Genomic DNA, 16833 nt, shown 5'->3' with positions numbered 1-16833 from the left:
ATAGAAACTCTAAAGAGCTAGGACGCTATTACTTAATAAGAAAGCAGGATATTACTCCGGATCTGGGTCCTATTCTTTTTACTAAACTTAGTACTTTAGCTTCTTATAAAGTAGTTTTATTACTTATATCTCTTGAACTTCGTATTTCGTTTCCCTGTTTTATAGTTCTAATAGTAGAGGCTCCGGATTTACTTATCCAGGAAAAGAATTACCTAGATTTTTATATAGCTTCTTTATATAAAATACCAGATATATTCTTATTAATTTCGGAAGCTTGAGCCTAAAGAAATATTTTATTTATTCTAGAATTTTATATAGTTCTTTTATTTAGTAAGCTAGCTTATAGCTCAGATAATTATTCTTCTAGTACTTAGTAATAATTCATATCTTATCTCTTATTCTAAAGTTTACTAGTTAGTAGTACTTATTAGCTTAAATAGTATAATATTCTTATATTTGTATTATATTCTTTTATATCTTTTACTATAATTCATAAAGCCATATTACTAGAGCCTTTGCTTCCTATTTATTTAACTCTTTTTTTAGGGTATCTAATTATACTTGAGTTTCTTAATTAAATAATATTTGCGGTTTATAGCCTTTTTCTATAAGAAACAGGAATTGGCCTATAGTCTTATAAACTAGAGCTACTTACTAGTAGTTAATTATTATTACTTATTTGTCCTAATTATCCTAGTAATAATTTATATAGGGATATAATTATTAGTTAAAGTACTAGTTAATAATCTCTATCTAGCTATTAGTTTAGGAATAATTAGTAGTTAATAACTTGAGCTTTATACTAATATATTTATAGAACTTGCTTTAGAAATCTAATATAAACTAGGGGCCTTAATTAGATACTATAGTTTCCGGAATACTAACTTAGTAAACTATATAAGTAAGAAATAGAAGTACTAATTCTTTAGCTATTACTATATCTCGGATAGGAATTATAATAGGGCGCTTGTCTAGGTAATTAATAAAAATTACTACTATATTATACTTATTTCTACTTTTTAGGTATTTCTTAAAATCTACTAATATATATTACTAGAAGTAGTTAGGAACTAGTAATAAATATAAGAGCCCTGGCTTTTTATTTCTAGAAATATAAGATTATTAGTAAATATAATAGTTATTTCTATACTAATTAATATTTATATCTTGGCCTAGCTAGTAATAATAGGCTTAAAGAAGCTATTAAAGCTTGGCTTATTCTAGATATCCTATTAGAGGCTATATATATATCTCCTAAATAAGAGTAATATATAAGGATATCTCGAATATTATTATATTATTAGATATAAATAGTTTGCTATATTATAAAAGAAGGCTATCTTATAGTATTTAAGTGTTTTTTTTCTTATTTCTTGCCTTATCTTATAGCTCTTCTAGCTTTAGTAATTCTCGGTTCTTACTTAATAGCTTATTTACTAGCTAGATATTATTATACTAGGTTTCTTCCTGAGCTAGGCTTACTAAGGCCTTAATTAGGGCTAACTAGAGATCCCGTATAATATTATTATTAATCTTTTATTATAAGAGGAGGATTTGGGTCTAATAGGCTACTATTACCTTATTCTAAATAGCTATATTCTTATATTTCCTATTTAGGGTATTTGCTTATTTATTTAACTTACCTGCCTAATATATAAGCTTAAAATAATAGCGGGAAAGATATTTTACCTAATAAGCTTATTTTACTAAGAGCTTCTTTATAGTTATAAAGTACTCGAGAGCTTAGTAATCTAAGTAAATTATAAAGAGTACTTTCTATAGGCCTTCTAGTTCCGCTTACTATTTAGTTAAGGAAAAAATAATAATAAGTATTTTTTTATTATAAATATTATAGTTTAGTTCTATTAATTATATAGTCTTAGAAAAGAATATTACCGGGTATTAGAGTTCTATCCAGGGGTCTTACTATAAGAAAATACTAGCTATAACTTTATTTAATATATTTGTTTTAATTATAATAGGAAGGTTCGGATTATAGTAATATAGAATTAGTACCGAGAATATAGCTTGCTTTAGCTTAGTAAAACCTTTTTAATACTAGTTTATTTACTTAAATAGAACTCTCTTATATATTAGAGCTATTAGGGGCTTTATTATATGGCTATATTTTATAATAAAGTACTAATAAAAGTTATAAAAACCCAGAAAGCCTTATATTTCTTTAATTATCTTTAGTAATTACTAGTTCTTAATAACTACTATCTTATTTAGGTCTATTTTAATACCTCTAGTAAAAATAATAAAGCCTAGATATTTCATATAAGTAATCTTAAACTCTAATTTCTTAATATTTATTTAGAGGCTAGTATCTTGTAATTACTAAAGAATCTTTTATATATAGTCTTTATATTTTAGGGAATTATTTAAATAAATTAAGATATTATCTAAATAAGCTATATAAAAGATATTAAGGTAATTAAAGAGGATATTATTTATATATTTCTAATATATAATAGGGCTATTAGTTAGGCCTTCCTAAAAGACTTTATATTTATAGGCCCTATATTTCATACGGAATATTATAAGTTCTTCTAATTCTGGGTTTATTTGGATCTAATAAAATACTTATTAAATATCTAGCTTTATATAGACCTTGGCTTAAGCTAGTTATATAAGGATCTTATAAATAAGGAAAAGAGAATAATAATTCTTTTATATTAAGTTATTTAGCTTATAATAATTAATATAGAATTAGAGAGCTCTATTAGCCTTCTTTATAAAAAAAATCAGGAATATGAAAAGAAACTAGCTTGGCTTAATAAAGCCCTATTAAAGGTTCTTTTTAAAGAAATACTTGATTTCTTATAGCTTGTAAGTTAATTATTAATAAAGCAGGAAATACCCTAGGCTTTCTGGGCCTTTGGGATTATTTATCTAAATCTTATAGTTATATAATTAATATAGAAATAAGATATTTAATACTTCTTTTAAGAAAATATTTATAAATTCCTTAAACTTCTCTAATAAAACTCTTACTAGCTATTATAGCTCTATTTCTCCTAGCTATTATTTGCCCGGAATAAACTTATTCTCTTACTATAATTCTAGCTTTTTATTAATCTCGAAAAATAATATTATAAAGAAAAGGTTTTCCTTTTTTTATAGGTTTATCTAGAAAGCGGCCGGCGAGATACCTATAATATTAATTATAGGCCTTAACTAGCTCTTATAGCTTTTCTTTAAATAGTATGATTTTAATATCCCTATTTCTAGCTTAGGAGAAACTTTTATATTTCTTAAGGCTATCTATATTTCTCTATAGTATTAAGCTTAATTCTTTTACTATATATGGCTTTCTAAGCCAGGATTAGAAAGAGAATAAGAGGATTTTCTCTTTATAAACTAAGGTCTCTAGAACTTATCTATAATTATAGCTTTATTTCTTTTATTTATATTTTCTTAATACTAGTTACTTTTCCCAGATTCCAAGTTCTTATATATAATAGTTAGGACCTTATTCTAATTCTTCTTTCTAGGCTAATTATCTAGCCAGATTAATCTTTTATTCTTATAATTAATTAGGATACTAGTACTTATAAATTACTATTATTCCAAAATCATATTATATTTTCCTAGTCCTATAACTAGTATAGGTACTAGGACTTTCTATCTATTAATTAAGAATATAAGCTTAATATAGTAAGTAATAGGCACGGCCTATTTATTATTAAACTTTTTTATATTATAGGATAATACTAATTAAATAGGCTTAATATCTAGAAATTATTTAATTATTCTTATAAATTTGAAATTAATAAAAATATATCTATTTACTCCGGTATTAATAAAAAAAGAAGTCTTAATATCTAATTTATTATTATTAATTATATAAGAAAGTATAAATACTTTATTTCCTAATAGCTAGCTTAAATTAACTTTTATTATATTTATATAATATAGCCCTAAAAAGAAAACTTTTTTTAGAAGTTCTTATTTCCCTATTTTATATCTTTAGATAGCTTATTTATAGTAAGTACTACTAGCTTAGTTACTAAGACTTATTTTATATATTTAGTCTTAGGCTCTAGATAGCTTCTAGATATATAACTAAATCTATTATAATTATAGTATTTGAGATCTAAGAATTCGGGCTTTAGGGTAATAGGCTTATTTATTACTAGAGTTTTGGAAGCGGGCTTTATATAAGAAGTACTTCCTAAACTTGGCTTATTTATATCTTTATTAGCTTTCTTAAATACCTAGTCTTTCTTTTTATAATAAGCTCGGATCTACTAGTTATTTATAATATAATATTATATAAACTCTATAATATAAATAGCCGGGTTATTATAGTATATAGCTATAGCCTTTTAGAGCTTCTAGGTAAGCTTATTATTTAGGTTATTCTTAAGGTTTTATGAGTTAATATTTCTGTTTATTATATATTTTAGAAATAAAATATAGAATTCCTAAAAGATCTAATTCTTTTTTATAAATAGCTTTTTAAAAGCTTACTAAGTATTATATTCCTTATTTAGGTTACTATATAGCTTTTCTAAGTAAGTATATAGTTCTCTAATAATCTTATATATATATATTAATTATTTTAGTTTAGGTAAAAGAAAATTAATATAAGGATATAGCTATTTATATAGCCGGAAATATAAATAATCTTAAGGTTCTTTATCTAGTAAGTATTAGAGTTACTATAAAGCTTATTCTTAATCTAAACTAACTAATTATTAAAAGTAATACTATTCTTAGTTATATCTTTAAAGATAAGAGAATTAGGGAATTTAATTAAATATTTACTTTCTAGAGCAGGAAAACCGGTTATTTCTATAGGCTATATAATAAGCTTTTTAATAATAGCTTTATTCTTTTATAGGACTTATTTGGTTTCTCTTAGCTAATTATAATAATTCTTGCTATAGGCAAGAATATTATATATCTTTAGAATTAGCTTAATAATTTCCTTATATAAAGCCTCTGGGCTTTAGAATAACTCTTGGAAGTCCGCTTTTAATAGAGCAGGTTCTTCTTCTTTCTTAGCTCTCTAAAAGAAAGTATCTCTCTTACTATTAGTATTAATAAAATATTTAGACTTTTTAAGAGACTTAATAAGAGGCTCTGGTCTATTTTCTAGTAATATACTAGTAGTATCTTATATTATAGCTTCTTCTAACTTGCCTAGTTATTCTGGAACTTGCTTTCTTATAGGTCTTTATTTAGTAATAAGATTACTAGCCTATCCGCTTACCTGGCTAGTCCAGGGCTTTCTTATCTAGTTATTCTAGGGCTTTCTTTTATTCTAATATTAGTTAACTAGTATAGGAGTAGCTATGGTATATTATATCTATACTTATTAAAAACCGATCGGGTAGGTATTATTTAAATCCTCTATAGAATTAAGAAATAGAAGAGCTTTGAATTATATTACGAGTATAAGATCTAGGGCCTGGAAGGTATGGTTAGACTATCTCTATTTTAATAATTTAAAGCTAAAGAGAGAAGAGGATCTCAAAGAAGCCTCGGATCTAAATAATTACAAGCTATATACGGGCCCACATACTAGCTTAAGCTCGGGGTTACATGTAATAATTAGGTAACTATAGATGCCTCGCTCAGATACCAGATGCCTTTCTAGCTCTAGTCTAACCCCTACTAGTACCATATATTATAATAACCATAATAGCCTTATTATTATTATAGGCTTAATAGCTAGTATCCCGCCTTTACTCGCTTTACTTATCTTTGTAAATAAGTACTATAATAGGGGTTTTGACTTCTCTAGTTACGTGAGTACGGTTATATAATATCCAGAGCAAATAATTCACATATATATTACCTTGTTCTCCTTCTTTCTTCTTTGGAAATCAATTAATATTTACTCTCTTTATGCTTTAGTCATATATTATTTAAAGAAAAAGAAGAGAATTTATTACTTATATAACTTTTATATGGATTTCACGTGATAATTAGAAATAATTAACTATATGTAATTATAATTTTTCTAATAATTTTTTTTTTTTTAGAAAGTTAATAAACAAATTGTAATTAATTATTTACTTGATTTAATTAAATATAATTAATTACCTTAATTATTTTTTTAACACACTGGGTGAGGCTAAAGAAGGGCCATGCCTCCTGTCCTGCGCTATCGAATATGATAATAACTCTCAGGTCAGGCCTGTCTCCGGTCAATTTGTCTAACGCCTTGGGTAAATCAAGACACCTGTACGGAAATGAATTGAATATATTCAAGAATCTTACCACTGTCTATATAACCCAGCCGTTGAGCTTTCGAAATCGAACATTCTACAACTGATCCTGCCATTATGTAAATAAGCGGCGGTTTAAAGGAAAACAAGGCAGAGAGACGTAGCATGACATAAAATGACATTCACTAGTGGAGGAAGAGGGGCCTAGACAAAGTTCAAAATAGCTTTTGCTATTGACTCAAGATTCTCGTAAAGCTTAACCCCCTTTAATATAATCCGTGTAAGGCATATTCTCTGTTATACGTAAGTTAGGGTTGTCGCGTGTGTCATTACATGCAACCTGCGAATGAACAAAGCTCCATGTACAATACAACGTGTTCGCTTTATGAATGTCCCCGAAAACTAGATACAGGACGAGCCCCAAACACCACAAGCCTGCCGAAGGGGAATTGACTCACCTGATCCCCGCATGGCTTCGAAAATGTTGGAACTAGGTGTACGCTGGTACACGGTAGTTTATATACTGGATGTATATATAGAGTGCTTACCCCGCGTGAGCTGAGAAATCAAGTCGTCAACCTCCAAAACATTGCAACAGAAAAGGAATGTTCTATGCTATTAATCATAGCCTCACCACGACCGATCCTCAACCCTCCTTCCGAGTCAACGTAACAATCCGGAGAGATATTCAGCCTGACCTTTAACACCACATAAGCTACAAGTAGCTTACCCCGGATCGAAACGCGTAGTTTGGATCACCTGCAATCGCTCCCTCTTTCGCTTTTGATCCACGTGCTGCAGCAACGGCGGGCACAAGAAGGCCGCCAGTTAAACAAAATAGGGGTAAGACTTGAATGTGCTGCATATTTGAGAGAGGAGACGATGGAGAAGGCTGTCGAAGAACTAACTTGTTATGTAACCGGCCGTGGATCTATCGCAACAAGGTCGTTATTTACTTGATTTATGCTTAAAGCATATATAATTTTTTGTAACATGTTATCCAATACGTAATTAATAACTTGAATATTATAATTACGCCTGACATTACTATTATATAATATAAATAATTATAATTTTGATGTTTATACTATTGAGTTAGTAGTATACTAGCATGAGTAGCCTATTATTCCTTTAAGTACTAGGTTTTAGTTATTTTTATTCTTATTTGTTGTGCGTTACTTGCGGAGCTTATTAATGCCCACTAATATAGTTCGTCATTTGATTAATTAGCTGATTCGTAATGCACACCTTACCTGATTTGTAATATACGGAGAATAGTGATTTTGAACACCTACACTGCTAGATCTAATGGGCATAAGAACGAGGCTTTACACTCTCCTCTCTCTCGTTTTTCACTTCACTCTGCCTATATCTTAGTTATTTAGGCCTTGCCAATCATTAATAATATCGGTTTGCACCTCCAAAATTGCTCCCATCGCAATAATTACCTCGCCAACGGGTCGGAGACATTCCCACAGAATTCGCGAGCGCACCAGGAGTCGCTATTCGTAAACTGGACATTTTCCCAGGGGCGCGCAGACGCCGTCAATAGCAAATCCCGGCACCCCGGGAGGGGGGAATCAATGCAAACAAAAACCGAGCGATGCCTCTTGCTCCTGGGACTGATTTTCGCACGTTCATTCCCCCCACACCATCTCAGACACGAGAGCATATGGCTTCTTCAGCTGTAATGTTCCGGATGGCTGGCCGCAATTGCATGGCGCTTCTCCTATTGGCTGCGCTTTCTCCGATCGCCAGCCACGCGGCAGATTGTGGCGACGCCAACAGTATCAAGTCGCTCGATGCCCTCAACAACAGCGTTAACGGTCGCATTCATGTCAACGCGCCGTTCTCACTACCGTGCTTCTCCAGCTATGAAGGACGGGCTGTCGAGCCTGACGCGGCTGCTTGCCAGGCCGTCCAGGATAACTATGCGTCGCCGACGTTCCTCACGGAGTACCCTGGCGCCTATATGAACTATCAGGATTCGATGTGTTCTTCTGACCCCACCAACCAGTGCGTCCTCGACAATACCAACCCTGCGGATCCCTTGGCATACGTTGGCAAGGACTGCAGACAGGGCGACATCCCTTCGCACTACCTCGAGGTCATGGATGTATGCGACATCCAAGCCGCTTTCAGCTTCTCTCGGTCCTCTGGGACTCCCGTCGTCGTCAAGAACAGCGGCCATGACTATCTGTCCCACAGCAGCCAGAAGGGCGCGCTGGCACTGCGGACTCGCCACCTGCAGAAGCTCGAATACCACCATGCCTTCGTCCCCGAGGGCTGTTCCGCAGGTGAGGGTGACAAGTACTTGGCCATCACCACCGGAGCTGGTGTCAACTGCGACCAGGCATACGGCTTTGCTGACGAGAACAACGTGACGATCCTTTGTGCCTACTCCGAGACTGTCGGAATTTCTGGAGGCTGGGTCCAGACTGCCGGTCACTCCGTCTTATCGCCCGTGTATGGTCTCGGAGTCGACCGTGTCCTCGAGTTCCACGTCGTAACTCCCAACGGCCAAGACCTCATCGCCAACGCCTGCCAGAACCAGGACCTCTTCTGGGCTCTCCGTGGCGGCGGCGGCGGCACGTTCGGCGTCGTCATGAAGTCGACCCATCTTGTTGAGCCTCGCATCCCGATGGTCACGGCCAACATCGCCTTCACCTCCAACTCAACGACCCTGCTTGAGTGGATGGCCATAATGCTCGAGGAGGCAGCACCGTGGGCTGACGCTGGCTGGGGTGGTCACATCACCGGAAGCTCCCTCATCTATGTCAACCCAATTCTATCGATGGACGCGGCTAAAAAGTCTATGAAGAAGGCTTCTGATTACGCTACCAGCCATGGCGGCAGTGTTGTCTTCAAGCACTTCGACTCGTTCTACGGCTTCTACGAGGAATATGTCGTCACCAACGCCGCAACCGTTGGGAACACCCGCCTCCCCGGTAGCCGACTGATTCCTCGCTCTGTCCTTGACAGTGAAGACGGTCGCAAAGCTCTAATGGGCTTCCTGGAGGGCATTATTGCGGCTGGCAACAGCCCGTATGTGCCCGTCACCATGCCAACAGTATATAAACCAGACGGCGACAACACCACTTCCACTACACCTGCTTTCTACTCCTCGCTCTGGGAGCTGGGTATAGGCTCTACTTGGGCCTGGAACAGTACACTCGAACAGCGTCTGGTAGCTGTTGAGGGGCTCAACAACAAGACTGCTCAACTTGAGGCAATCACTCCTGGCGGCGGCGCCTACATGAACGAAGCCAACCCTTTCACACCCGGCTGGCAGGAGGCGTGGTGGGGCAAGGAAAACTATGCCTCGCTCCTCGCGATCAAGAACCGCTACGACCCTGATCGCCTGCTTCGTTGCTGGCGCTGTGTCGGCTGGGAGGAGTCTGATGTTCAGGACTCTTGCTTTAAGGCATTCAACAACTAGTTTCATAGCACTATATAGAGAGTCACTGTGCTATATTTAGGTAGATATATTTTGCACGTGCTACCGAGCACATTATTAAGTAGGCACTGCTATAGATTAAAGAATCAAAATTGCAAACAAGAGGACTAAAAAGCGTATAATGCTTCTAACTCTGTAGCTCAGGTAAACCGTGCGCGCGGGCGTCCTAAACACACCGCTTATTCTTTTAATAATAGTAGCATCCACCAAAGTAGCTAGGTTAAAAGCGAAGCACTAAGAGTAGAACTAGCTATAAGGCGCAATTGATTAGATAGATTTCTTAATATGCTTTAAACTGTTTTAAGTCTTCGTAAAATAATTCACTTAAGATACTGAGAGTGGGATAATGGTTGAGAATGTCCTGATCTAGGGACGAGGTACCTTGCACAACTCGGAGGGTACAGTCCGTGGATGACTATTAACTTTTCAGACGAGGACACACTCACTCAAATCTCCTCTACAAGACTGGAATAGTGGTACAGTGAAACAAAAACAAAGCAGTAGCCATTTGCAGTTGAACAAGTCCCGCGGATTAATACATTGCTAATTTGATCTTTTAGGACCTCGGCAAGAGGTGCTCTGTCTAGTAACTCCGAGCAATGAGAGAATAAAAATACAGGCAAGAATGCCATATGTGAGAGAAAATAAACATCAGTATCCAGAATCGTGAGACCAAAAAACAAGGCTATGCTCCCGAAATCCAATAAGAATCCCCAACCCCGATCTTGTTGTTTCTATTTTTTGAGCCCCTCCCATGAGAACCAAAGCTTGCTTGAATCAGACCGTAAAACATGGTATCGCTAGCGATATCAGAATCAACTCGTGGGTGCTCTACGCGCAAGCCCCAGTACCCTTGTCGATGGCGCTAGACTACCTCCGCCACCTTCCACGAACTCCGGCGTAAGTAGTCCTCTCCTCACGACCGCGACCTCGTCATCCTTGACGAGCAACAGGTCTCCATTCCTGGTTACTTTCATGCTCAAATCCAGGTCATTCCTCGTGCTCAGCCAATCTGCGGGGAAGAAAAAGTACCGCACGAAACGGTTCGTTTTGGCGGTCTCCTTGTCGGCAGCGCAGACCCATTGGCTACCATGCAGGAAGACTAAGCGCTGCGACTGTCCAGATATAGCGCAAGTATTTCCGATGAGGACTTCAGCGTCATCGGATAAAGCATGGTAACTTGGAACCGGAACTGCGGAAGTCGACAAGGCAGTGAAATCAGATGTGCTCCAGAGCACGAGCTTCGATTTTGAATTTGGTTGATTGGACTCCCTGAACATGGTGGCGAGAACTGTGCCGTCAAAGCAAGGCGTGATTGATTGAATTGAAAGTTCGGGTATGATTTTCCCTTCTAATTCAATTCCACTCTCTCCTGTAATTCTCTGTAATGTCTGCCAGTCATGGATATGGGCCTTGTGATGCGTTATGACAATAAGCTGATCACGGTTATGTGGATGGTTTGTCCACCGGTATGGCTCACGGTCTTCGTAATAAGTGGTTGCCAGGAGGGTATTGTCATCCGATGATATAGACCAAAGCATATCAGACTTGGCCGAACAGATAAGAATGCGTTGTAGTCCAGGTTGGCAGACGACTTGACCCACCGCCACATGCGTTCGATAGTCAAACAGGACCTGATTCGCTGACATAGAATGACTTTGACGTATCAATCTATGGATCATGGTCCTACTTGATGCATCAACGCTGATGATTGTCTGGCTTTGGTATTCAAAGTGAAGGAAATCAATTGAAACCCCGTGGGCATGGCAGAAAAGCTCTCCAATAGGCAGGCCCGAATCAATAGCGTAGACGTGAACAGAGCCGTCTTCTTTGCCGACAAAGAACGCTTCGCCAGTGTCGTCACATGCGATTGATGTGATCAAGATCGCGTTTTCAGAAAGTGTTGAAGAGGTTCCTTGTGGGCTTTTGGCATCACCCGCAACACCTCTAAATTCTTGCTGCGAATCCTCCGTGACCAGATCAGTCAAGTCCCAAACCCGGCACCGCGACCCTCTGATGTCAAGCAGACGCAGGCCGTCTTGGCTGAAGGCAAGATTCTGGATTCCAGGTTCAACAGAACTAATTCGATAAATTAGTTGCAAAGTCTCCAAGTTGAAAAGTTGAATCGTTCCAGCTGGGTCAGCCGTAGCTAACATACAGCCATCGGCCGAACAGGCGAGAACGTGAGCAAATGCCACAATCCGTTTTTTGACCTCACCAGTGGAGGTATCAAAGAGCACTAGTTCTCCATCTGTGTACGCACATGCAAGGAGGTGTGCATTGGACGCGTTACCAAAAATCAGGCACCGTACTCCAGATGAGCCATACGGTCTTCCCAAGCTTTCAGCTATTATGCCAGACTCCCGACTATAGAGAGCTAAAAGCTCATCAGAAGCAATGCGCCATAACAAGATGTCCTGACCTTTATATATGACCGCCAAGAGCCCGCAGTCGATGCCAAACGCGGCGGCAGTTGGGCGTCGATAAAGTCGAATTGTCATGGCTTCTAGGCCTCGGGTCCAATCAACCGCCTCTGGAGGGCCTCCAGTGTTGAGATCCCAAAATTTCAAGCGATGGTCCTTCAAAGCTCCCAGGAGAAGTCTGTCTTCATCGTCAAGCGACAGCTCCATACATTGCTGAGGTGCTTCGAACACATGCAGTCGGGATTTGGACTCAAGGTCCCATACGCAAATAGATTTTGAGCCTGCCGAAACGAGTATGTTCTTTACCTCGCCAAATACCAAGATTCTTACAGGCTCACCATGTTCAAGAGTAGCAATATTTTGACAAGTCGTTTGTTTAAAGAGGAATATTTTACCACTAAAACATCCAACTGAGAATTGCGTCTTGGAACATGCGAGGCTCGAGTATTGTTCAAGCATGTCAACGACTGTAGCCAGGCAATCATCCCATGTCTCGGCCCGTAGTCCGCGAACGGTAATACTACGAGCTAATGAGCCGAATTGCTTACGCAGAGCAGTCGCTGATGGGCAAAATGGCGGGATGAGATGGTATATGGATCCTGGATATGCTTCGAGATTTTTACCGAACTGCATCACTAGTCGTACCAAATCAGTCGCCCAGGAGCTTAGCAATGCTACGTCTGCAGATGTTGATGATGTCTGGTCGGGACTGTCTTGAAGAAATGTGCCAAGAGCTTTGCCAGCTTCAACCAAGCGTTGTTGGTCAGAATGCTTCGCAATGTACTCAATCCAGTGCAGGACGCTGGGAGATCTGAAAAATCCCGCCAAACTGAGTAAAACGTCTCGATCAGTCGACGTTGCATGTGATATATGTTCACACAAGGAATTGGAGGCGTAACTGACGAAAGCAGACTCTTCTCCAGATATGCTATTAGCACTGGATCTCCTGCGCTTTGGGCCTTTCATTGGGTTACTATTGAGGTATCGTAAACCAGTCAACAATAGGCGACGATGGCCGTCTCTCTCGTTGATTGAAAACTCCGAATTTGTGCCGGCATTGAGAAGAAATTGTCGAGCAGACAGATGAGTCATTTGTACCTGGCCGTTTGCATCTATGTCGACTAGTTGCCCACAACAGGACCGTATTGAATTTTCGAGGCCGTCGATTGATACCTTGAGGTCCAGTTGAAGAGCCTCGTGAAGCTCCTGAACTTTTAATGGGCGGGTAGAGCACACTGTCCATGTAAGAATGGCTTTCGCAAGCTCTTTCCCGTAAGAGGCTTTTGACATGATGTCCAAAATCCGAGCATACAACTCATTCATGTCTGTAGGAACCTCGTCCAGAATTCTTTGTTTGTCCGTAGACGTGTGTACATTCCGGAGCTCCTGAACAACTATGCTCACCCACAGGAAGCATCCCCTCGACTTCTCGAGGATCTGGCGGACAATAGATTGCCGGCCATCTCCATCAACGGAAGGGAGAGCATCCATATTTGCATGGAGATACATCGTGATGTCGGACTTGCTATCTTGCTCAAGAATGCCTTCAGAGAGCACTCTGACTTTGGACTCGCCTAATTTTTGACGAGATTCGAATTGATTCCGAGAAGTTACAAAGATGTGTACGGAAGATACCTCGGCCGCCTTCATAAGCAAAGCAATGACTTCTACCTCGTTCTTGCATTCGTCCAAAGCATCAATCACCCAATAGTGAACGTGTTCGCAGGGGGTCTTGAAAATACCGTCAAGAAATAATTTGCGCCAGATAGTACGGTAGTCGTTCTTTAAATGGCCGTCTCTCTCAAGAATTTGGAGACAAGTGTTCAGAATCCTCTCGTTAGAGTCAGCCATCTGCCACGCTATAGACAGTAGAAACGAGGTGACGGTCGCCTTCTCTTTTGTGTCATACCGGAAGAAGTAGAAACTGCATCGTTTTTCGAGTTTTCTGAGGTGTGCGATAACTTTTCCACTCAAGATAGTTTTGCCTGTTGCCGGTTTTGCCGTGATAGAATAAATCGGCGAGTTGGCATAGTGAACCCATTCTTGAAAATTTTCCTTGCGGATCAACCACTCGAGAGACCCATCCATACGGTGACTATCCGCACTCATGAAATCATCCTCAGGTGCTTCGGATACTCCTAACAAAATAGCGAGCTGCCGCCGTCGGTCTTTGCTAACCTCTCGTCTAGATGATGTAAAGCGGTCTCGCAAGATAGCCAAGACTGAAACAAGTGCGTTCTTGAATATGAGGTAGTTGGGGTCGCTTCGAGAAATGTACTTGCAAATGCCGCGATGGTCCGCATTCAGGTATGCTCTGCGTTCGTTTGCGTATCCCATTGTTGCCAGATCTCTCTCCACAACAAAGCTCTTTCTGATAGCGAAATTTGTAGGAATTGTCTCATAGAACGAATACAGCAGAAGCTTGTGGCAACAGTCAGGAAACTCTTCGTTAATGGACTGGAGAGCTTCGGAATTGCGATTGAGATCGGTGACAAAAGGCCGCTGTCCGCCCGTCAAGCTGAGAAGTTTTGAAAGAACCTGAGCACAATCGGATCCTCGATGGGGTGTAGCCAGGAAGAGTATGCCCTGAATTCGGGATGCTAGCGACGCATAGCCCTGCTTTGCTGCCGCCAAGAGATATGCTCGTTTTATAACAAGACCGCCCATACTGTGACCGACCAACACAAGAGGAGCCTAATTAAGAATGAGTAGTTGATCTCTAAGATATAAGCCACTGTAAACGACAGAAATGCCATGACTCTCGCACTGAGTCTAGGACATCAGTTCTTGAAAATCGGGATCTTCTTGGGCTCGAGCACCTGGAAGCGGAAGTTACTGTAGGAAAATGCGATACTGGAATTGATCATACGAAAGGAAAAAGAACGTGCCTTTGTGTCACGAGGGATGAATGGGCAATCGAGAATCGAATTGAGCAGGCCATTTGCGAAGTCGTGAATGCTCAGAATGCTCTTTTTGCCCCAATCCGAGTCGTAGCCGAAACTATGGATTCTGACATCTTGCAAAGCTTCGTCGTCCGGCAGCCACTCCTTCGGCCAGTAGAGTGACGGGTCACCTGATTTGGTCCATGTCTTTCGTGATCCTCCCCCAAGACCGTGGACGAAAATCAGATCGGCGTTTGCGAAGCCGTCTGCTGGGGCGGACAAGGTATTCAGTCCCAACGGACCGAGCTTGTCCTCCGGGGAGGGGCTTTCGCCTCCACCAGGGAGCCAACTCCGCGTGGAAGACAGAAAAGAACGACCATTAGAGGACGGACGGGACTTGAGATCCATCGTCCATATTCTGAAGCAGGGGCTGGCGTGAATACTCCATGCGATACCGGAAGCCCCACTTCAGGTACATTCCCAGCATGCGGATGTTTGGTAGTGCAAACCACCGAGTACAGAGCACTGCTAGTGCGGGTCCTATATAAGTCGTGGGACCGGCAAGACACATCCGTCTGCGGCTACAGCCGCCTCCGCATGGTGTGTCTGGCGACCATCTTCCATCTCTGCGCGCCATTCATTCCGGTGAGGTGAAGAGAGAGAGCTCCTTGGCAGCACCACGACCCGTCTTTCCAGTCGTTGATTCGCTCCCAGCGGTCCCAGATGAAACTCGGGGAGAAGAAGCAAGGCCGCGAGTGGCTGGGTGTGCGATGTGCGTGGCAAGCAGACACTGGCACGAAAGTGGTGTAACCTTACGGGGGCACCAACCCCTTGGATGCTCATCATCGGCCAAGACAGTCATGTAGCCCTACCTACCGATGTATGACGTGGCAAACGTTACCGAACCTCACTACAGTCGGGCGTACTGAGGTTTCTTGTTACGCAAGCGAAAGCCAGCCCTGTTGGGGCCGACCTTAACTCCTAGACTAGGTTACTCCAGGGGACCGAGCGTAATTGCGCGATTCTACCGGAAGCGACTGCTCTAGCGCCAAAAATAGATGCGGCGCCAATCCTCAGGCATCAAATCACGCAAACTAGGCTCTTTTTAGGATAGCTAATATAAAATCGAATTGCAACCAAAAAACAAAGCTATAAACCCCTCCCAAAAACAGACTTTTATATAATATATATAATACTTAAAAGATTAATATTATTACCGGAATTAAGTATAATAAGTATATGTAATAATATATAAGTAAATATTAGATATTATAAATCTGATTTCCTATTTTAGGTAATACTTATATTAAAATTATATGAATTATACGGAATTATATTTTTTAATTAAATAAAGGGCTTTATATGCTTGGGCAAGTACTAGAAAATATATAAGAAGATACTTATAGCTTTAATTAAAAGTATTAATTAGTTTTTTATTAAAATTAATTTTTATAAATTAATTATATTTATAAATATTATTTTATAATATACTTGCCTTAATTATTTATATATTATCTTACTATTATATATCTTATATTCTAATTAATTTAATCTTTAAAAAGCAATTTATTACGAGATAATTAAGCTATTAATAAATAAAATTACTAATAATTAAAATATTAACTATTACGATTATTATAATATATAGTACTAGTAGGAATTAAACTAGAGCTAGTAAGATATCTGGTATCTGAGTATAATATCTATAGTTATTTAATAATTATATATAACCCCGAGCTTAAACTAGTATATAGGCCCGTATATAGCTTATAATTATTTAAATCCGAGGCTTTTTCGAGATCCTCTTTTCTTTTTAGCTTTAAATTATTAAAATAGAAATAGTTTAATTATATCTTCTAGGCCCTAGATCTTATATTTATAATATAATT

At 38.8% G+C, this 16833-nt stretch overlaps 2 protein-coding genes across 2 annotated transcripts; one reads left to right on the top strand and one right to left on the bottom strand.

The window, feature by feature from the left end:
• The first annotated feature begins 7529 nt into the window (after nucleotides 1-7529).
• Nucleotides 7530-9829, top strand: K444DRAFT_610364 (isoamyl alcohol oxidase). Its single transcript, XM_024879729.1, has one exon. It carries the CDS (start codon nucleotides 7882-7884, stop codon nucleotides 9619-9621), a length of 1740 nt encoding a protein of 579 aa, XP_024739166.1. The 5' UTR covers nucleotides 7530-7881; the 3' UTR covers nucleotides 9622-9829.
• Nucleotides 9830-9978: 149 nt separating this feature from the next.
• On the bottom strand, nucleotides 9979-15442 carry K444DRAFT_610363 (uncharacterized protein). The gene is made up of 2 exons (XM_024879728.1): nucleotides 14951-15442; nucleotides 9979-14756 (listed from the first exon to the last, which is right to left on the bottom strand). The coding sequence occupies exons 1-2, from the start codon at nucleotides 15350-15352 to the stop codon at nucleotides 10455-10457; spliced, it is 4704 nt and encodes a 1567-aa protein (XP_024739165.1). The 5' UTR covers nucleotides 15353-15442; the 3' UTR covers nucleotides 9979-10454.
• Nucleotides 15443-16833: the final 1391 nt, after the last annotated feature.

The sequence above is a fragment of the Hyaloscypha bicolor genome (genome assembly GCF_002865645.1).
Source record: "Hyaloscypha bicolor E unplaced genomic scaffold K444scaffold_53, whole genome shotgun sequence".
In the NCBI taxonomy this organism is placed as follows: Eukaryota; Fungi; Ascomycota; class Leotiomycetes; order Helotiales; family Hyaloscyphaceae; genus Hyaloscypha; species Hyaloscypha bicolor.
Note: the sequence above shows the minus strand (reverse complement) of the source record. Positions and strands in the feature narration are given on the sequence as shown.

Bases quoted from the DNA above. Each gene is read 5' to 3' on its own strand.
- K444DRAFT_610363 (XM_024879728.1), bottom strand. From the start codon at position 15,352: ATGGATCTCAAGTCCCGTCCGTCCTCTAATGGTCGTTCTTTTCTGTCT. The intron at 14,757-14,950 runs GCACGTTCTTTT...ATTCTTAATTAG, and splicing joins TCATCCCTCGTGACACAAAG to GCTCCTCTTGTGTTGGTCGG.
- K444DRAFT_610364 (XM_024879729.1), top strand. From the start codon at position 7,882: ATGGCTGGCCGCAATTGCATGGCGCTTCTCCTATTGGCTGCGCTTTCT.